Source organism: Notolepis coatsorum, assembly GCF_963971535.1.
Source record: "Notolepis coatsorum genome assembly, chromosome: 1".
Taxonomy (NCBI): Eukaryota; Metazoa; Chordata; class Actinopteri; order Aulopiformes; family Paralepididae; genus Notolepis; species Notolepis coatsorum.
The window spans coordinates 4,433,296-4,455,615 of NC_140165.1; the positions used below are offsets into that span (position 1 = coordinate 4,433,296).

A 22,320-nucleotide genomic window follows, 5' to 3' on the forward strand; every position below is an offset into this window, starting at 1 on the left:
ATAGATAGATAGATAGATAGATAGATAGATAGATAGATAGATAGATAGATAGATAGATAGATAGATAGATAGATAGATAGATAGATAGATAGATAGATAGATAGATAGATAGATAGATAGATAGATAGATAGATAGATAGATAGATAGATAGATAGATAGATAGATAGATAGATAGACAGATAGATAGATTACTAGTTAGTATCTTTACCTGCAGGTCCGTCAGTAGGTTACTAGTTAGTGTACTAGTTAGTATCTTTACCTGCAGGTCCGTCAGTAGGTTACTAGTCTCTCTGACTCGAGCTCTGGTGGCGTCCAGCTCCGTCTTGAGTTTGTTCTGTGTCTCTTTAAGACAGGAGATCTGGCTGTGGGCGGAGCTAAGGTTCTGCTCCCCCTCCCTCACCTGCTCCTGGAGGTGCGACAGCTGGGACACAACACAGGAAATGACATCATCAGACTTCCCGGCCAATGGTTCTTTGTCATATTATTTCAACCATAGATATATATATAACTAGATGGTGCAAGGCGGAGTCTCCAGCGTAGTTCACCGGCGGCCATCTTGTCACAGGCAGCACGCCCACTCATAACATGAATGTCTATGGTGCATGTACTATTGAAATGACCATAGCTTGCTCAATTTTCAACCGATTTACAAACGGTTTGGTTTATTACAAACGTTATTAACGTGGCTATGATTCAGGATGCTTGGACATGTTGAAATTATTTTCATGTGAAAGTCCATTATAAGTATGCAGTATGATAACTACATCTCTGACGTTTATAACAAACCAAACCGTTTGAAAATCGGTTGAAAATCTTGCAAGCTATGGTTATTTCAATAGTACATGAACCATGGACATTCATGTTATGCGTGGGCGTGCTGCCTGTGGCAAGATGGCCGCCATGTGGCAACGTCGGTCTCCATTGGCCAGCAGCGCGGTGAGTCATCTAGCCTTTATATATGTCTATGATTCCAACAGCATTTTCTGACATCAATAGGTAGGTCACATGGACTCATCCTGCCTCTTGATTGGCCATGTTGAGTTTGGCTGACAGCTCCTCCTTCAGATTGTCCAGTTGCTGCTGGAGGTGGTCCCTCTGTTCCTCCAATGACAGGCGCTTTATCTCAAACTCCTGGCTCATCTCCTATTGGACAGAGGAAGCTGTTAAAGGGACAGTACGTTGTTTTGTAAGACGCTTACCTGACCTGTTAATTAACAACTGTTTCAGTCCAACCAAAAGCACTGGCACTGACTGTGGTTGTACTGGGCAGCTCCTAGTGGCCAACAGTGTCAGACTGTGGTTGTACTGGGCAGCTCCTAGTGGTCAACAGTGTCAGACTGTGGTTGTACTGGGCAGCTCCTAGTGGTCAACAGTGTCAGACTGTGGTTGTACTGGGCAGCTCCTAGTGGTCAACAGTGTCAGACTGTGGTTGTACTGGGCAGCTCCTAGTGGTCAACAGTGTCAAACTGGTTGTAGTGGACAGATCCTAGTGGTCAACAGTGTCAGACTGTGGTTGTACTGGGCAGCTCCTAGTGGTCAACAGTGTCAGACTGTGGTTGTACTGGGCAGCTCCTAGTGGTCAACGGTGTCAGACTGTGGTTGTACTGGGCAGCTCCTAGTGGTCAACAGTGTCAGACTGTGGTTGTACTGGGCAGCTCCTAGTGGTCAACAGTGTCAGACTGTGGTTTTACTGGGCAGCTCCTAGTGGTCAACAGTGTCAGACTGTGGTTGTACTGGGCAGCTCCTAGTGGTCAACAGTGTCAGACTGTGGTTGTACTGGGCAGCTCCTAGTGGTCAACAGTGTCAGACTGTGGTTGTACTGGGCAGCTCCTAGTGGTCAACAGTGTCAGACTGTGGTCATACTGGGCAGCTCCTAGTGGTCAACAGTGTCAGACTGTGGTTGTACTGGGCAGCTCCTAGTGGTCAACAGTGTCAGACTGTGGTTGTACTGGGCAGCTCCTACTGGTCAACAGTGTCAGACTGTGGTTGTACTGGACAGCTCCTAGTGGTCAACAGTGTCAGACTGTGGTCGTACTGGGCAGCTCCTAGTGGTCAACAGTGTCAGACTGTGGTCGTACTGGGCAGCTCCTAGTGGTCAACAGTGTCAGACTGTGGTTGTACTGGGCAGTTCCTAATTATTCACATGTATTTTATTATTTTTATTATTTATTTTATTATATGTATATTATTTATCACATTATTCTCCTTTATATATATATCTCTCTTTCTTACTCTCTCTCTCTCTCTCTCTCTCTCTCTCTCTCTCTCTGTTTTTCCTGGTGAGATCAGTTTTTCATCTAAAGAAGACACAAGGTGGCAGATACTACTGACTTATATAACATCTCTCTCTCTCTCTCTCTCTCTCTCTCACACACACACTCCCTCTCTCTCTCTCTCACTCTCTCTCTCTCTATATATATATATATCTCCATCTCTCCATCTCTCACACACACACACACACACACACACACACACACACACACACACACACACACACACACACACACACACACACACACACACACACACACACACACACACACACACACACACACACACACACACACACACACACACACACACACACACACACACGCACACACGATAACCCTAGATCTCGGCTTGGAGGCAGAATTTTATGTCAATGGAAATCAACCAATTAGTAGGCAGCTTCAAACAGAATGGAAATATTACTGAAGGGAGGAGGGCATGAGAGGGGGGTGAATGAGAAGAGAGATCAGAGATGAGGGAAAGATGAGAAATGAGAGAGAGAGATGTGAGAAAGAGAGACGACAGAATGCGAGAAAGTGAGATGAGAGAAAGAGAGATGAGAGATGAGAGAAAGAGAGATGGGGGATGAGAGAAAGAGAGATGAGAGATGAGAGAAAGACAGATGGGGGATGAGAGATGAGAGAAAGAGAGATGAGAGATGAGAGAAAGAGATGAGAAAAGGAGAGATGAGAGATGTGCGATAAGAGATAAGAGAAAGAGAGATGAGAGAAAGAGATATGAGAGAAAGAGATAAGAGATGAGAAAAGGAGAGATGAGAGATGTGCGATAAGAGATGAGAGAAAGAGAGATGAGAGAAAGAGAGATGAGAGAAAGAGATAAGAGATGAGAGAAAGAGAGATGAGAGAAAGAGATAAGAGATGAGAAAAGGAGAGATGAGAGATGAGAGAAAGAGAGATGAGAGAAAGAGAGATGAGAGAAAGAGATAAGAGATGAGAGAAAGAGATATGAGAGAAAGAGAGATGAGAGATGAGGGATGAGAGAAAGAGAGATGAGAGAAAGAGAGATGATAGATGAGATGAGAGAAAGAGAGATGAGAGATGAGGGATGAGAGAAAGAGAGATGAGAGAAAGAGAGATGAGAGATGAGAGAAAGAGAGATGAGAGATGAGAGATGAGAGAAAGAGAGAAAGAGAGATGAGAGATGAGAGATAAGAGATGAGAGATGAGAGAAAGAGAGATGAGAGAAAGAGATATGAGAGAAAGAGAGATGAGAGAAAGAGAGATGAGAGATGAGAGAAAGATAGATGAGAGAAAGAGAGATGAGAGAGGAGAGATGAGAGATAAGAGATGAGAGATGAGAGAAAAAGAGATGAGAGAAAGAGAGATGAGAGATGAGAGAAAGAGAGATGATAGGTGAGAGATGAGAGAAAGAGAGATGAGAGAAAGAGAGATGATAGGTGAGAGATGAGAGAAAGAGAGATGAGAGAAAGAGAGATGATAGGTGAGAGATGAGAGAAAGAGAGATGAGAGAAAGAGAGATGAGAGAAAGAGATGAGAGAAAGAGAGATGAGTGATGAGAGAAAGAGAGATGAGAGAAAGAGAGATGAGAGAAAGAGAGATGATAGGTGAGAGAAGGAGAGATGAGAGATGAGAGATGAGAGAAAGAGAGATGAGAGATGAGAGATAGAGAGATGAGAGAAAGAGAGATGATAGGTGAGAGAAGGAGAGATGAGAGATGAGAGAAAGAGAGATGTGAGAAAGAGAGATGAGAGATGAGAGATGAGAGATAAGAGATGAGAGATGAGAGATGAGAGAAAGAGAGATGAGAGATGAGAGATGAGAGATAAGAGAAAGAGAGATGAGAGATGAGAGAAGGAGAGGTGAGAGAGGAGAGATGAGAGAAAGAGAGATCCACCAAGGAGCTTCTCATACAGAACGCAGTGCCCCCTCACATCACTGACCAGCCCCCCCCCCCCCCCCCCCCCTCACATCACTGACCAGCCCCCCTCCCCCCCCCCCCCTCACATCACTGCTCAGAGAGCTGCCCCGGCCACACATTCATAATACATGAATGGGATACATAAGGAATAGAATAGACCAGGATATAATAGCATAGAATAGAATAGGATAGAATATAGTAGAACAGAATAGAACAGAACAGAATAGAATAAAATAGAATAGAATAGAGTAGAACATAATAGAGTAGAACAGAACAGAACATAATAGAATAGAACAGAACAGAACAGAGCAGAACAGAACAGAGCAGAGCAGAGCAGAGCAGAACAGAGCAGAACAGAACAGAGCAGAGTAGAACAGAACAGAACAGAACAGAACAGAGCAGAACAGAGCAGAGTAGAACAGAGCAGAGCAGAACAGAACAGAACAGAACATAATAGAATAGAACAGAACAGAACAGAACAGAGCAGAACAGAACAGAGCAGAGCAGAGCAGAACAGAACAGAACAGAACAGAACATAATAGAATAGAACAGAACAGAACAGAACAGAGCAGAACAGAACAGAGCAGAGCAGAGCAGAGCAGAACAGAACAGAACAGAGCAGAACAGAACAGTTCCAGTCTATCTCTCTACTCACCGCCATCAGTTGTTGTTTCTCCTGCTCCTTCTCCCTCTGCGCCTCCTCCCTCAAGGCCCTCTGTTTGCCCTCCATCTCCTCCAGGACTCGAACCTGCGCCTCCTTGAACCGGAGCGCCTCCTCCTCGTACCGCGCCTTCAGCCGGGACAGCTCCTGCTCGTAGCACTGCCGCTCCTCTCGCAGAGACTGCAGGGGGAGAGAAGAGAGAGGAGGCTCACGCTATGGCTAGGCGTCTATTTTTTTTACCAACGGATTTCCAGTTCCGCGTTCTGCGATCTGATTGGCCACTGACGTTTCTGGTGCGATCTGATTGGGCCACTGACGTTTCTGGTCATGTGACATGTGAGCCCCAATCGCCCAGTTCCGCCTCGAACGGCATGCAAACTACCCAACGCCTAGTTTATCACTGGTTAAGCTTCCGAAGGCGACTCTTTCGAAGTTGGTTAAGGTTAGAGTTTGGAATCAGGGCTGGCGTTCTATCGCCCGCTGCTCTAAAGACAAACTCTAACCTTAACCAACTTCGAAAGAGTCGCCTATAAGCTTAACCGGTGAAAGAAACAGGCGTCACACGATTGGCTGCACATGATGTCACACGACCAGAAACGTCAGTGGCCAATCAGATCGCAGAACGCGCACGCGGAACTGGAAATCCGTTGGTAAAAGTATTGACGCGGGCGGGCGGCCGGGCGCCGCTTCATTTACGGCGGTTCCAATGTAAACGTGCCTTCCTCCGTGCGCGCTTCCTCGCGCTCTGAAGTCGGACTCTGTGTGCCAGGCAGGCCACGCACGTATGTGATCTCGCACGGAACCCGCGCGTGACTTCGTGCCGCGCGTCTGGTCTGCCTGCGGGCGTCAGGCTTCAGAATCACAATTTTCAGTATCGTCAGAAAGGGATTCTGTTTTTAACCCTTTCACTGCCACACTATACAGAAGGTTAATAACCCTTTACTATCACACTACCGATGGTTAATTAATAGTTTATCGACGGATAATTAACAGTTTATCGATTAATAGTTTATTAATTATACGGACCGACGGATAATTAACACTTTGAGTGCCAGCCATGCGGGGCGCTAAAGGGCTCCTCCGTATGCCAGCGTTCCACTTCAATGATAGAGCTCTCATATTTGCAAACGCATAAACTATGTCTTAAATTATGGCTGTGACTAATCTGGCCGTCGCTTATCAATGACTTGTTTGCAGTCAACATTGTCGAAAAACAGATTGTTTTTTAATCTGTTCATTTCCGTTTGATACCATTTTGAAAAACTCTCGTTTTTTGAAAGTTTCAGAAAATGGGGCGCCCCAGTGGCGAACCACTCTCTCTCTCTCTACTGGACTGCCCAGTAGTAAAAAGCGATAAACGCAATTTTTTTTTTAAATTAAATAAAAATAATAATAAAAAAAGGTTCCGAAAATATAAAGATTCTGTGCTAAACGCCATTTACTGGAATATTCTGGAATACACAAAAAAAAATCTGCCTATTTATGAATTGTTTTCAAATAAACGCTAGATTATCGATAGTATATGTGTACTTATGCACGCTATATAAGCGGGCTGAAAAATCGAATATCTTATTTCCTGATCGCACACACACACACACACACATGCACACACACACATAGGGCACACGTTGATATCTCTGTGAAAAAAGTTCTGATTATCCTAAGACTGGTAAAATAGATTCCTTACCTCAGATCAGATGTTCTCCAAAAAGATTATTCCAATTCCTGATCGCCATTCCAAATATCGATCGCGTTTATTGATCCAACGCTGGATACTGGAAATATGTATTCCACGTTGTTTTGGGGCTCGGAAATTAATCTGATCCTCTCGGGTGGCTTGCCAGAGAAGTAAAATGAGTAAGCTGGATTCAGTGGGTGCAGTACCACAGGGAGACGATAGGGGGCGGTATTTTCCCAATGGAGCTCAGAAAGAGTTTGCAGCACTGACGTGAGACTAGATTGATGAAATATGAATTCAAATCGCTAATAAAAAAAAAGCGAGATTTATCGTCGCTGGCACTCAAAGTGTTAATAGTTTATTAATAGTAGTATTATTTACCTGTTCCAGTGTATTAATAGTAGTATTATTTACCTGTTCCAGTGTATTAATAGTAGTATTATTTACCTGTTCCAGTCTATTACTAGTAGTATTATTTACCTGTTCCAGTCTATTACTAGTAGTATTATTTATCTGTTCCAGTGTATTACTAGTAGTATTATTGACCTGTTCCAGTCTATTACTAGTAGTATTATTGACCTGTTCCAGTGTATTACTAGTAGTATTATTGACCTGTTCCAGTGTATTACTAGTAGTATTATTTATCTGTTCCAGTGTATTACTAGTAGTATTATTTATCTGTTCCAGTGTATTACTAGTAGTATTATTTACCTGTTCCAGTGTATTACTAGTAGTATTATTTATCTGTTCCAGTGTATTACTAGTAGTATTATTGACCTGTTCCAGTGTATTACTAGTAGTATTATTTATCTGTTCCAGTGTATTACTAGTAGTATTATTTATCTGTTCCAGTGTATTAATAGTAGTATTATTTACCTGTTCCAGTGTATTACTAGTAGTATTATTTACCTGTTCCAGTGTATTACTAGTAGTATTATTGACCTGTTCCAGTGTATTACTAGTAGTATTATTGACCTGTTCCTTACTAGTAGTATTATTTATCTGTTCCAGTGTATTACTAGTAGTATTATTTACCTGTTCCAGTGTATTAATAGTAGTATTATTTACCTGTTCCAGTGTATTACTAGTAGTATTATTTACCTGTTCCAGTCTATTACTAGTAGTATTATTGACCTGTTCCAGTGTATTACTAGTAGTATTATTGACCTGTTCCAGTGTATTACTAGTAGTATTATTTATCTGTTCCAGTGTATTACTAGTAGTATTATTTATCTGTTCCAGTGTATTACTAGTAGTATTATTGACCTGTTCCAGTCTATTACTAGTAGTATTATTTATCTGTTCCAGTGTATTACTAGTAGTATTATTTACCTGTTCCAGTCTATTACTAGTAGTATTATTGACCTGTTCAAGTGTATTACTAGTAGTATTATTGACCTGTTCCAGTGTATTACTAGTAGTATTATTTATCTGTTCCAGTGTATTAATAGTAGTATTATTTACCTGTTCCAGTGTATTACTAGTAGTATTATTGACCTGTTCCAGTGTGAGTACTAGTTGTTTGTGTTGTTCATCAGTAGCCTGGCTCTGGTTCAGAAGTCTCTCTCTCTCTTCCTCCAGTTGTCTGATCTTGTCCTTCAGACGGTTCTGCTCGTGGTCCAGCTCCCTGATGGTGGCCTCGTGGGACATCTGTGTGGCCTGCAAAGATCCAATCTGACCTGCAGGAGCGACACGCGCGGGTCATTCATTCATTTAGTCATCAGTCAGTAACCGTCTGTAGTGTGGTAGTGAAAAGGTTAACCGTCTGTAGTGTGGTAGTGAAAGGTTTAACCGTCTGTAGTGTGGTAGTGAAAGGGTTAACCTTCTGTAGTGTGGTAGTGAAAGGGTTAACCTTCTGCAGTGTGGCTGTAAAAGGGTTAACCCGTTGCCGTGTGGCAGTGAAAGGGTTAACCTTCTGTATTGTCACAGTGAAAGGGTTAACCCTTTGGTAGTGTGGTAGTGAAAGGGTTAAGTGGTAATTTACAGTGGTTCCCAAAGTCGGGGTCGCGACCCAAAGGTGGGCCGCGAGCAGCCACGGGTGGGCCGCGAGATGATAAAAAAAAAAAAAAAATATTTAAAAAAAATAAAAAAAATATATATTTTTTATTTTTTATTTTTTTATTTTAATTTTTTTTTGTCAGGCCACTGAACTTAGAAGCAGGCCAGGACAGTGTTTCTAGTTGTATTCTAAAATTCTATTCTATTGTATTCTAAAATGTGACTATATGGTTTTATATTAACTTAATAAATAAACAAAAACGAAAAATCTACTTATTTCAACGAACATTTCAAACTAAATAACAGATTATGCACATAAAACGCTGAAAACAACCGAAGCAACAATAGTATTTTAATGAGGCTATTATTATTATCATTATTATTTTGCAACAAGTTAGCCCTCTCATAAATAGCACATATAAATGAATAACTAACTTGAACTAACTTAATAGGATTGAAGTGATATTTGGCTTAAAAAATCGGTCGCATGGCAAAAAAAAAAAAAAAAAAAAAACCCTGACGATGTGCATTGGGCCGCGGCTCTCTGACACCTTATTTTCTGGGCCCTGGCCTGAAAAGTTTGGGAACCCAACTATTGATATATATAATGTATATTTAAAGGTAGAATCTGTAATGCACCTCTTGGTATTGCTCTTTGTTTACATTTTATTTGTTTTGGTCTGATGTGTAAGTAGGAGTTTAGTGGGGAAAGGGGAGGGGTTGCTACTGCTGACCACACCCAATCATAAGTCATAAGTACTAGATAGATACAGTAAATTAATCACAAGTACTGATCGTTAGAGAAAGTAATCATAAGTTACTGATCGTTAGAGAAAGTAATCACAAGTACTTATCGTTAGAGAAAGTAACCATGAGTATTGATCGTTAGAGAAAGTTATCACAAGTACTTACTGATCGTTAGAGAAAGTAATCATGAGTACTGATCGTTAGAGAAAGTAATCATAAGTACTTATCGTTAGAGAAAGTTATCATGCGTACTGATTGGTCACTGGATGGTGATCCATTTTGTGAATAAACGTGTTCTCAGCTGTAACAATATCTTCGTTGGCAGACGGCTCCTTCAGACAATCTCTGTTAACATTACTGCTAACGTTACGAAGCATAATTACCAAGGATGGAGTAGCGGTTATGCTATGGGTTAAACTCACTCTCACCCTTAACTCATTCAGCGCCAGGGATTAGTCTGGCCCTTGTGGCTAATGTGCCACGTTTCCATAACATATTTTCACTGTGCGTCACTATGTTTGGAGAGCTATATCTATATTCTATATTATAGCTATGGAGACAATACTATAGTCATTTGACAGTGACCTTCTTCCGTCGAACATGCAAAAAAGATAGCATTTTTTCATGCATACGTTCACGTGTTATCCCGTGGTGATTATAAGTATAGTTCTGTATCGTTAGTGGCTTAGCTTGGCTTCGCCTTCTGCACTATCTCGCGTACGTGCACGCGTACTGAATAAACCACAAATGTACCTCTAATACCAGTATTAGTCTGACCACACCCCTCATCAGCTTACCTTCATAAGCAGGTGTGTGGTCACCTGCTCTCCTCCTTCTCGCTTTCACCACAAGGAAGTGCCTCGGTAGTACCCCACTTGACGTGTCGTTGATAAGTTGAAAAGAGTTGTGACTAGGTTTACATTGTGCCTAACCTTTTTCTTCTCTCACTTGTTTATATAAGAAAAAGGTTTGGGTCATAATGTATTCCGCGGAGAGTAGACCCGCTAGACCTACTCTTCACCACCGATTCTCCATTCCCGCCTCCGTCGTGCGTTCCGGTGCTGGGCTGTTGCCACTCTCGTGGTTGCCGACCCAGCCCGGGAGACTGCCGGTGGATAGTTTTCCTCACCGACGAGCCGAGGGTTCGGAGCCGTCGCTCCGGCGATGGCCTGATCTCGACTCTGGTTCCTCTGTTTCTGGGGAATCGCCCGTTGATGAACGGGGGATTGTCTTAGAGCCAGGGGATTTGCGACGAAAACTTTTTGCGTCTGCTCGCTCACGTCGTCACATGGTGGCGTGCAGACGCGAACGGCCTGGGTTTGGGGAATTGCTGGAGACCAGCGAGGCCGCGTCCGACTCTGGATTTCTGATGGAAACTGAAGACTTCATGGAGGAGGCGGACGGGTTCTTGTATGATGGTCCCGTGGAGGAGAGTATCCCTCCTCCGGAGACCCCGGGGTGGGGGGAAATGGCTCCACGGGGCGCCTTGTTCGAGGATGTCGGGGAACCACCTTGGCCTCATCAACAGGATGCCCTACTGTCGGCCGCATCGGATTGTGGCTCCTTGACCAGTCGCAGCCTGCTGTATGCGAGGGATGCGGGGTCGGTGGAGGAGGGTCCGCAGGGGGAACTGCGGGCCTGGTTTCCCGAGCTCATGGCGGTAGCCGCCGCTGCAAACGGTGTGCCGCTGCCGCAGCCATTGCCTGCTCCTGTCCCTGATGACCTCATAGGCCATCCCTGGCAGCGTCCCCCGGTGAGAGGGGTGGACGTTGTCTACCCATTTTTCCCATCGATGGGGGCCTATGTTCGTCGGGGCCAGGCGGTCTCCAACATCATGGGACTGACTCCCGCCTACGTACCAGTTACGCGGGTGTCGGGGTTGGTCAAAGGTATGGGGGAGGGCGTACCTCGGCTTGACAATCCGATGGCCGCGCTCCTCTGTCCGGATATGGTGTGGGAGCCCCTATGCAAGCCGGTCCTCCAGGGGAGGTCGGCTAGGCGATTGGCTTATTGGGGTGACCAGTCATTTATCGCCGGTACACAGTCGCTGGCTGCGGCCTCTAACATCGCCCACCTGGCTAGATTTGTATCGGGGATAATGACGGGCGGCGCGGATCTGAACGAGGTGAGGTGCGATCAGATCACCCAGGCTGCGGGAGCTGTGCTGCACCTCTCCCAGGTGCTAGCCATAGCCATGGGTAAAGTGCGCGCCCTGGCCACCCTGGGCCAGCGTCACCTTTGGCTGGAGCAGGCCCGTGTACCAGAGAAGAAGAGAGCCCCTCTTCTGACGGCCGACCTCTCCGACGCTGGCCTGTTCGGGAAGGCCCTGCTATTGATGACCTCAACATGCAGAGAGATGGCAGAGGAGAGATCCATCCTCCAACCCCATTTTCCGCCTCCCGTCCTTGCCGGTGGGGGCAGAAGGCTTCCGCGACGTCGAGCTGTCTCCGTCGCCGCTACCACTGCCCCCGCCGCCGCTGCTGGCCCTGCCAAGAGGGCTAGGAGACGAGACGACGCTTCAGCCACCGCCGGCCCATCCCAGACCGGAGGAGACGGTAGGGAACGTCGTGTCCAGCAGACTGTAACCTACCGTCCCTCCGGGGCTCCCCGGGGTGGCCAGACTCGAGCGGCGCGAGGTGGCAGGCGCCGTTGAGTGACTTTTCCCCCTCTGTGTCCCCTCCTCTACACCCTCCCCGGCCCCCCTATGATTTTGTGCCTTGATCACATATTATTTATTTAATAAAAAAAGTTCCCTGATATAAGGGGGACTGTGGTTGGCCGAACAAACTGTGTGTTTCTTCAATACAAATCATGTGGTGGGGTTGTGTTTTATGAATCTACCCTGTTACGTTGGGGGAATGAGTTGTGTTGTGTTACGAGTTTTTAAGCAAGGTCTGCAACTTACACTCGGTAATAGGTTCTATTAGCTTGATGCTCCACATGCAATTAGAACTGGTGATATTCCATTGCTTTAACTAAGTATGTGTTCACAACGCTGTGTTGTTAGTTGCAGTAATGCTCGTACACACTTTTCATGGCCTAGCCATTACTCTCGTTCAACGTCTTCCTATAGCTTAGGCTGCGGGTATGGGATTCACGCACAGGCGACTTGTGTTTTTTGTTGTAATCCCTTTTACACTTTGTGGGTAGCTAACATTGTATTAGCTTATGCTATATGTGTTTTGTTCTACCGGAGGTTTTCAAAATGGCTACGGTTGTTTTCTGTGTGTAGGGATAGAAGGTGTGTTTTTCGGGAGGGGGTGTCGGATAAACCCCTCCTTTACCCACTTGATTGGTTTAGAGGTTGTTGACCCTCCTGCTGAGCCAGTCAGGGCCAAGCCAGTGCTTGGCGGGGGAGGGGGGGGGGGGGAGGGGTATTCTACCGACTCCTGTTATGACAGGATCCGGTGGGTTTTCCCCGCCCGTTATAGCGTTGTTGCTATGGCGACGCCTTCCATGAGCTGGTGTCGTAAAGATGTCGAGGGTAGAGCGCAGGACTTAACCTGCTGCGCTCGTTTTTGTGTCAAACTTGAGTCTGTTGGTCACGTGTCTCACAGTTTACATATCTTTTTCTTGACCGTGGTCTCATGTGGGAAGGTGTTTCTGGGGGAATCTGGTCTTACACTCTGATTAAGAAGAGTGACTGGATTAAAATCATGTGAAAACACAGGGTTTTTTACTCCCAGCTGTGCAGTTAGGTCATACATGTGATGCCTTTTCTTTATTTTATAAAGAGTTGAATGTTCATTCATGGAGTTGATTGCATCTCGCCCCTCTTGTCGTTTCCCTGGGCGTCTTGGGGATTCAATATGGTGGTCTAGCCGGCCTATTGTTGATGTGGGTATGTCCAAACGCACACATAGTGCTGGCTCAGGATGTGCTTTGGCCGTTGCTGACTGGCGCGCCTCGTTTGCTTTGGTGAAACAGCGTTTTTATGGAGCAATTGGGATGGGGGTTTTTCCTCTTCCGACATCCTGTGTGTTGTCGATGGGTTCCCGTTCATGTCAGGGGATGATGACGGAATGGGTCTGGGCATATGGGAAGGGTCTCACGCCCTAGGGGTGGGCCGCCGGACGCGGTTCATACCGACACGTCTGGGTGGCGCCTTCTTTTTATGTTGGGATCAGACGCGCATATCTGCCCCTTCTCCTGGGGTTGGCAGGTCGGCGTGGTTAGGGCACGGGACTGGTTCTGGTCGCGCTGGTCCAGATCAGTGCACCCGTTGTCCGCTGGGGATGCAGATCTGCTGTTCTGGTACCCTGAGGGACTTAGGGTTTTTTCGGGGGGAAAAATGCTAGGTCGATCCGGGTGTCACAGGGTTGTGCGTTATGGGACCCCTTGTTGGTACCGAGTGCGGGGTGCTGGGGGCTGGTCTTCCATATTACGCTCTTCTCTTGCGTTTTGGCGCTGAGGAGCCTGTTGGGTGGGGTTAACCTCCTTTGGGATCCTGTGCTCCCCGTATCGCCGGGCCCGGTCCGGGGTGATGCCCGTTGACCTGTAGGCCCGGGATGGCCCTGTTGGGAACCGGAACGCGGGCTGCGGTGGTACCGCCGGTGCGTTTCGGGGTTTTCCTGAGGGGTTATGGGACCAACCATTGCATGGGGTAATGCCTGGGTGGTTGGTTCTCTGGTGTGTTGCTGCAGTGTCAACTCCCGGTTCTCCGGTTGAGGGTGCCCCTGCACGTTCATGACGTCTGCCGATCGTATGGGCTTTTCTGTGGAAAGCTTGGTTATGCGACAACGCCAGCATACGCCCCTTCCGCCGGGGCGGCTGTTTCGGCTGTCCTTTCTGGCGCCTGCCTCGTCCGCAGTTGTTCCAGGCTTGGGTTGACAGCCTGTTGCCTGGTCTTCCCCGGTGCACTGCCTGTTCCGTTGGTTAACTCTTGTGTGTTATGACCATGCTGTCTGCCTGTTGCAGGGCTTGTGTTCCAGGCGGTGTGCTGTTGAGGGGGACAGGGCCCGCTCGGCTGAGGGGCCTTTGTCCGAATACGCTGGCGATGTGAGGGGCGGGGTCACTAGGTGCCCCCCTGGTGGGGTCTTGATGCTGGCATCATGGACTTCTCCGGGCCCCCATTCCGGGGGTCCAGTCCTTTTGGTGGGTCTGGGTCTTCCTTCGCGCTCCGCTGCTACGGCCTTGCCACGGGGTTGGGTTTGCCCTTGATCCCGTGATTCTGGGGGCAGTAACGAGGTTGTTCCTCCGTTCGTTCCCGGGTGGCATGCGGGTTGTGCGTGTGTGTAGTCGTGGGGTCAAGCCACGGTCTGCTCACCCTGTGCGTTAAGTTGCTTGAGAGCTCTTCGCACGGTCGGGTCCGTCGCCTTCCCGTGAAGCCTCTAATAGGGGGGATACCCTCCATTAGGGGGGGGTCGGGGGGGCTCGGCCCTCCCTGTTCTGATGGTTTTGGGGGGCTGTCAGCGGGGTGTATTTGTCAGCCAAGTGGCTCCGCTTGGCCTCCCTTGTGCAGAAGGCGAAGCCAAGCTAAGCCACTAACGATACAGAACGTTAGGTTATGACTATAACCAAGTTCTGTTAGTTAGGGGCGATGCTTGGCTTCGGACGGCCGCTGCAGCCCTTGACCTCACCTTGTGGTGAAAGCTTGGGAAGGAGGAGAGCAGGTGACCACACACCTGCTTATGAAGGTAAGCTGATGAGGGGTGTGGTCAGACTAATACTGGTATTAGAGGTACATTTGTGGTTTATTCAGTACGCGTGCACGTACGCGAGATAGTGCAGAAGGCGAAGCCAAGCATCGCCCCTAACTAACAGAACTTGGTTATAGTCATAACCTAACGTTTAGGAGTGATCCGGGATAATTCCTGAAACGCGAGTTATAGGGCGCTACGTGTATTCTACTATAAGCGTTGGCGTTTCATCCCTGGACACGATACTATTTCCAAATCAAATGTATATAATAGGTATTATGTTTCATCATGAATGCATGAAAGGGGGAGGGGTCGTTTTTTTTATGCTTTGATGGCCAGTAACGACATTCGTGTTGAACACTACAGAAGCCGATCAGCTGGATCGATATGAAAACATTGTTGGATCAAGCTGAAGTTGATGTCAGATAGTCCTTACCTGTGGTTGGGGGTATTCCAAAAAGAATATTCCAATTGTCTGATCGCGATTTCCAGTATTGGTGTCCATCTGTTCCCGGACATAATTTGGCACAATTTATGGATCGAGTGTGCCAGATGCGTTTCAAAGTGCTCGTATGAAACGACTTACTTGGCTCCGTCTAAATATAGTGCCCGGAGACATTTGAGTGTAACACAGAGTTAGATATAAGGTTTCAAAGGGTGGGCGACACTGCCATCTGGCAGGATGTGGCCGGCATTGCACTTTGGCGATCTCAAAATCCTTTCCTATGGCAACACCGAGGTCAGTGGATGAATAATGAATAAAAATATTGAATAAAAAGAAAAAACGACCAAAACCCGAGATATCTCGGGTCTGGCATCCAACGCATGGCGAGTTAATCCGAGATATCTCGGGTCTGGCCATTAAAGACAGCGGCAGACCACATGTTTGAAACTCCCTCGGGGCATCAAAGGGTGACGTTATGACTACCGTTACATATATATATATAATAAATAGAATAGATATCTTACTGGCTTTGTGTAGTATCTCATTAGCTTGTTGTTGCACTCGGTCTCTGCTGCCGTCCAGCTCGTACTCTGTGTCTTTCAGTTGCATCACCCAGATCTTCCCGTCCTGGACGGCCTCTTCCAGCTGCTGGTGGAGGTTCTGCACACACACACGCACACGCACACACACACACACATTATAATTATTAATAATTATTAATCAGTCTTACATTGATAGTTCCCTCAGCCTTATTGAGAGACATCTGTATTTTGTTGGTCTTCTCTCTCTCTCTCTCTCTCTCTCTGTCTCTCTCTGTCTCTCTCTCTCTCTCTGTCTCTCTCTGTCTCTCTCTGTCTCTCTCTCTCTCTCTCTCTCTCTCTCTGTCTCTCTCTGTCTCTCTCTGCCTCTCTCTCTCTCTCTCTCTCTCTCTCTCTCTCTCTCTCTCTCTCTCTCTCTCTCTCTCTCTCTCTCTCTCTCTCTCTCTCTCTGTCTCTCTCTCTCTCTCTCTCTCTCTCTCTCTCTCTCTCTCTCTCTCTCTCTCTCTCTCTCTCTCTCTGTCTCTCTCTGTCTCTCTCTGTCTCTCTCTGCCTCTCTATGCCTCTCTCTGTCTCTCTCTGTCTCTCTCTCTCTCTCTGTGCGCATGCGTGTGTATCGGAGCGAGTGTGTTTGGAGCGGGCAGGTTTGACTGAGCGGTTCGCGTGAGTTAAAACTTTCTGAAAGTTATTTCCATCTTCTATCTGTGTGTCTATTATATATGTATGTTTTGTTTGTCTGTTGTCAGTGTTGTTTCGTTTAGTGTTTGGTGTGTTTTGGAGCGAGTAGCAGCCACCAGTTTTGCTGGTCGGTATGCCTCCCGCAGCTATGAGTTTGGAGCGTCTGACGCGCAGACACGCTATAAAGCTCTCCCCGGGACTGAATTGTACCGTAGAAGAGTGCGGGCTTGCGGTCGGGGCTATTGTGGGTCATGATAGCGTGAAATCTGCATCGCGGATGAATAATGCAGTTGTAATTTTTTTGGATTGTGTAGGTAAAGTGAATTTGGTGGTGGAGCAGGGAGTGGTAATCAAAGACACTTTTACCCCCGTGTTTCCACTAGTAAGTCCTGCACAAAGAATAATCATTTCCAATGTTCCTCCTTTCATCAGAAATGAGGTCCTGGAAAGGGAACTGGCTAGACACGGACAGATAGTTTCCCCAGTGAAGATGATTTCTCTGGGTTGTAGATCCCCTCTGTTAAAGCATGTGTTATCTTTCAGAAGTTTTCATGATTTTAAAAAATGAAAAAAGTGATCTGAATTTATCCATGAATTTTAGAGTGGATGACTTTGATTACACTATTTATATAACTTCAGACACTATGAAGTGTTTTGGGTGTGGGCTGGACGGTCATATGATTAGGTCCTGTCCTACTAGGAGGCCTGGGTCGTCTGATCAAACACCGCCATCACCCAGGGCAGGTCCAAGTGGCTCGAGCACCAACAAGGGTCGAGAGAGAACCTCTGGGAGGAAAGGTACAGGAGAAGGTCTGGTGGAGAAGACAGGACAAGGTGAGAAGGTGCAGGGGGGGGGGAGAGGCCTGGTGGAGGGAGTAGAACAGGGTAAGCAGGTGCAGGAGGAGAGGAGAGGCCTGGTGGAGAAGACAGGACAAGGTGAGAAGGTGCAGGGGGAGGGGGGGGGGGGCCTGGTGGAGAAGACAGGACAGGGTGAGCAGGTGCAGGAGAGGAGAGGCCTGGTGGAGAAGACAGGACAGGGTGAGCAGGTGCAGGAGAGGAGAGGCCTGGTGGAGAAGACAGGACAAGGTGAGACGGTGCAGGGGGGGGTGGACCTGGTAGAGGGGGCAGAACAGGGTGAGCAGGAGGAGGGGGTAGACCTGGTAGAGGGGGCAGAACAGGGTGAGCAGATGCAGGAAGAAAGAGGTTTGGTAGCGGAGGCAGGATTAAATGTGAATTCTAATTGGAAAAAAGTGGAGAAAAGGGGAAGAGCGAAGGCTGTTGAGGAGATCACTGTGGTCGAGGAGGGTGAAGAAGTGGGAGGTCAGAAGACAGGGGTCGGAGGTGAAGAAATAATCAGTTTGGGCAAATGCACTGGATCAGCTGCTGGAGAAGTAGAGTGTAGCATAAATGAGGAGGAAATGGAATTTGATGCTGATATTACCAAAATTTCCCAAAAAAGGAAAACTGAGGTCAGTCAATCTGACTCTAAAGCTAAAAAAGAGTGTCAACCTGAGCAGCAGGTAGACAGTGACAGTGGAGACTCTGACTTGAGTGATGAGGCGGAGTCTCTGCCTCCCACTCAGTCTCAGGCTGACAGGAGGGATGGGTATTCTTTAACTAGAATAAAAAGTTTTCTACAGGATACTAAAGGCTCAAGGGCAGTTAAGGTGGAAAGTTTTTTTCCTGACGTAAAGCTGTTTGTTGAGTCCGCTAAGTGGCTAATGAAACGCAGTGACAGGAGTGACGAAGGTTTCTCTGATCAGGAGATTTATCGTTTAAAGAAACATGTGCAAAAGTCAAGATCAAAAATCTCCAATGATGGTTAAGTTATCTGGTCTCCTTTTACTATTTTATGTCCTGCAATTTGGATATTTTCTCATGGCAGAATTTAAAGTAGGTACCCTACATTTAAATGGTGCAAGAGATGATGCAAAGAGGGCATCTCTTTATCAACTAATGGATTTAAAAAATATTGATGTGATGCTTGTCCAAGAGACACACAGTACTGAGGATAATACAGTGGCTTGGAAAAGGGAATGGAATGGGGAAATAGTTTTAAGCCATAACACCAGTACTAGTGGTGGAGTGGGGATTTTATTTTCCAGACAATTTTTGCCGCAGTCATGTGAGATTGAGGAGGTTGTAAAGGGACGTCTTTTAAAAGTAAGAGTGTTATATGAGAAGGTGAAAATGGTATTTATTGTTGTTTATGCCCCAAATATTGGTTTGGAAAGAATGTGTTTTTTAGATTCTTTGGCTGATGTTATTAAGGGTTGTGATAATGAAGAGTTTTTATTTCTGGGAGGGGATTTTAACTGTACTGTTAACCCCGTTTTAGATAGGAACCATCAAGAGCCTCACTCTGCATCTCGTAGTCGTCTCTCTAGGGTGATTGAGACGTATGAGCTGAGTGATGTGTGGAGACGAATGCATAAAAAGCAGAGGCAATACACATGGGTTCACACTAGAGATAATTTATTATCATTGCCAGACTTGATCGGTTTTATTGTTTTAAACACCATTTTAGTGTTTTAATAATTGTTATATAACCCCTGTTGGTTTTACTGACCATTCTCTTGTGTACTGTTCTGTTTTTATCAAGTGTGTAAAGCCACAAAGTGCTTACTGGCCATTTTAATACGTCTCTTTTAACTGATAAAAATTTGTGACGCTTTTACCTTCTTATGGAAGGTTCATAAGCAGACAAAGGCCAGTTTTATCTCACTACAGCAGTGGTGGGATGTGGGGAAGTGCAAAATTAAGCAGTTCTGCCAACAGTACACTCTAAATGTTACTAGGGATATCGCCAGGTCTATGAAGGCTCTGGAGATTGATGTGGAGGAGCTTCAAGAGCTAGCAGAATCCACAGGAGATCGAGGCCATATTGGAGCCTCTCAAGTTAAAAAGTCTGCTCTGGCTGACCTGTTAGGTATTTCAGCACATGGTGCTCTGGTGGGGTCACGTTTCAGAAACATCTCAGAGATGGATGCATCCTTCCCGTTTTTTTTTCGGTCCTGGAGCGCAAGAATGGGCAGAAGAGGCTCATCCACAGCATGCGCTCAGACACAGGTCAGATACTGTCTGAGTCCACTGACATCAGAGGCATGCTGTGGGTTTTTATAGTAGCCTTTTCAGTCTGAACTTGGAGAGGAGCAGGAGGAATCTCATGGTTTCTATGAAGGCCTACCAAAGGTAGAGAAAGAGTCCAGTGCAGAGTTGGAGGCGGATGTGTCTCTTGATGAGCTCCATACTGCCCTGCAGAGCATGGAAAATGGAAAGCTCCGGGTATAGACGGATTACCTGTTGAGTTTTATAAGACCATGTGGGCAGTGTTGGGAGAAGATCTCCTGATGTGCTCGGAGACAGTCTTATTGGAGGGCAGCTGCCGCTGAGCTGCAGGAGGGCAGTACTCACACTGTTGCCAAGAAGGGAGACTTAATGGAGATCAGGAACTGGAGACCTGTCTCACTTTTGTGTACAGAATACAAGCTCCTCTCCAAGGTGCTAGCTACCAGGCTGAGAGAGGTAATGGGGCAGGTGATCCATCGTGACCAGACCTATGTGTGCCTGACAGGTTGGTCAGTGACAATGTGTTTCTGATTCGGGATTTTTTGGACATCTCTAGTGCATTGGGTTTGGAAACTGGTCTTATTTCCATAGATCAGGAAAAGGCTTTTGACAGGGTTGAACACCAGTACTTGTGGAAACTCTAGAGGCCTTTGGTTTCAGCCCAGGTCTCATAGCCAAGATCAAGGCCTTGTACAGTAACATTGAGAGTGTGCTTAAGATTAATGGTGGTTTGAGTGCTCCTTTTAAAATCCAGAGGGGTATTAGGCAGGGGTGTTCATTGTCGGGAATGCTGTATTCATTGAACCCCTGCTACACAGGCTCAGGGCAGGCATCTCGGGGGTAAGTGTCCCTGGTTGTATTGCACCTTTTAAGCTTTCAGCAATATGCAGATGACTTGGTTATTTTTATAAATAAACAAGAGGACATCAATGTGTTAGTTGAAAATGTGGGACGTTTTGCTTTGATTTCCTCGGCTAAGGTCAATTGGGGGAAGAGCGAAGCAATCATGGTGGGTACGTTGTGCAACAGCCTCACTTTACCAGGGGGCCTGCATTGGAAAAAGGGAGTTTCAAATATCTGGGAGTGTTTTTTAGGGGATGAGACTTTTAAAAGGAAAAACTGGGAAAATGTACTGGAAATAGCTCAAGGCCGTTTAAAGAAATGGAAGTGGATTGTGCCAAACATGTCGTATAGGGGCTGTGTTCTGGTAATCAATAACCTAGTGTCTTCTAAATTGTGGCATCGTCTGATGTGTGTTGATCCCCCAATAGACCTTCTCCCTAAACTTCAAGCTTGTTTTTAGATTTTTTCTGGACAAAGCTGCACTGGGTGCCCAGAGTGTTTTGTACCTGCCAAGGAGGAGGGTGGGCAGGGTCTTGTGCATCTGTGCAGTAGGGGTGCAACTTTTCGACTCCAGTTCATTCAGAGACTTTTTATGGACCAAAAGACTTGGTGTGGAGGCCGGTGGCTTGTGCCATACTGCAACAGCTTGGAGGGCTGGACTGTCGAATTCTCTGTTTTTGATGGATTTTAGCGGTGCTCGGTTAAATGTTCTGCCTGTTTTTTATCGTGTACTTTTTAAAACATGGAGTTTGTTCGATAAAGGACCGCTGGATTACTCAAAATCACTGTTCTGGCTTTTGAAGGAGCCAGTTGTGCTGGGAGCACGTTTGGACGTAGCTGGTGGGCCAGGTCTGACATTTTCCGGGCAGCTCTGCAGGTCAAAGATCACCACACTGGGCCATGTTGTGGAATTGACAGGAGCGAACATGGACAATGCTGCTGCTCTTGCTTCACGCCTGGGAGTGAAATCCATCAGGACGGTCAGCATGATGCTGGGAAAATGGAAGCAGGGGCTCAGTGAGATAGAACGTTGCATGTTGACAGAGTTTAAAAACGGGTTTCTTCATCCTAGTGATGAGGATATGTTTCCTAGTTTTAAGTTGCAGCCTGATTTAAAAAATTGCACAGGGCCTCTTTTAGCAATGGGAGATGTTTCTGGTGTGTTTTTTGATGAGGGTGATGGAAAATGTTTGTACAGACTGTTAGTCAAGGTTCTCAACAAGGAGAAGCTCAACGGGAGAGGTGACACTCCCTGGAGAGCGCACCTTGGTCTCAGTGATGAGGTGAAACCAGAGTGGCGAGCACTGTACAAACCACCGTTATTCAAAAGAATTGGCGATCTGCAGTGGAGGGTTTTACATGGTATAGTGGCTGTCAATTATTTTATTTCCATATTGAACCCTAACGTCTCACATGACTGTCCTTTTTGTGCGCAAAGGGAAACAGTTTTCCACTGTTTTCTGGACTGTTCCAGGCTGCTGCCTCTGCTAGGGTTACTAGAGAGACTTTTCCAGTCGGTGAAGAGGTGTTCTCGAAAGAGAGGTACATTTTAGGTTTTAAATACTGTAGAAGGAAAGAAGCAAGTGTCATCTTTTAATTTCATTTTAGGGAGAGCAAAGATGGCTGTGTATCTCAGTAGGAGGAATAAGATAGGACAAATCTTGGATCATGATGCTGTATGTCTGTTCAGAAAAATGATCAAAGCCAGACTGAGCATAGATTTTAATTATTATAGAGCATTGAACAACCTAGATCAGTTCACTGATATATGGGCACATAAAGGAGTGTTGTGCTCTGTATGGAAGATGAGTTGGTGTTGGCAATTGAGCTGATTTGAGTTTTTTCTTTGTTGTGG

At 46.2% G+C, this 22,320-nt stretch overlaps 1 protein-coding gene across 1 annotated transcript in view; it reads right to left on the reverse strand.

Annotated features, from left to right (window-relative positions):
- The window catches only part of LOC311241345 (protein FAM184A-like), a gene marked incomplete at both ends in the record, with an annotated part of 44,645 nt that extends 23,192 nt beyond the window's left edge, over positions 1–21,453 (reverse strand). The window contains 6 exons of the mRNA XM_084330130.1: positions 261–422; positions 1,022–1,144; positions 4,827–5,012; positions 8,008–8,189; positions 15,864–15,999; positions 21,322–21,453. Coding sequence (XP_084186256.1) covers positions 261–422; positions 1,022–1,144; positions 4,827–5,012; positions 8,008–8,189; positions 15,864–15,999; positions 21,322–21,453 — 921 coding nt within the window. The remainder of the gene's footprint in view (positions 1–260; positions 423–1,021; positions 1,145–4,826; positions 5,013–8,007; positions 8,190–15,863; positions 16,000–21,321) is intronic.
- Between the last annotated feature and the right edge of the window lie 867 nt (positions 21,454–22,320).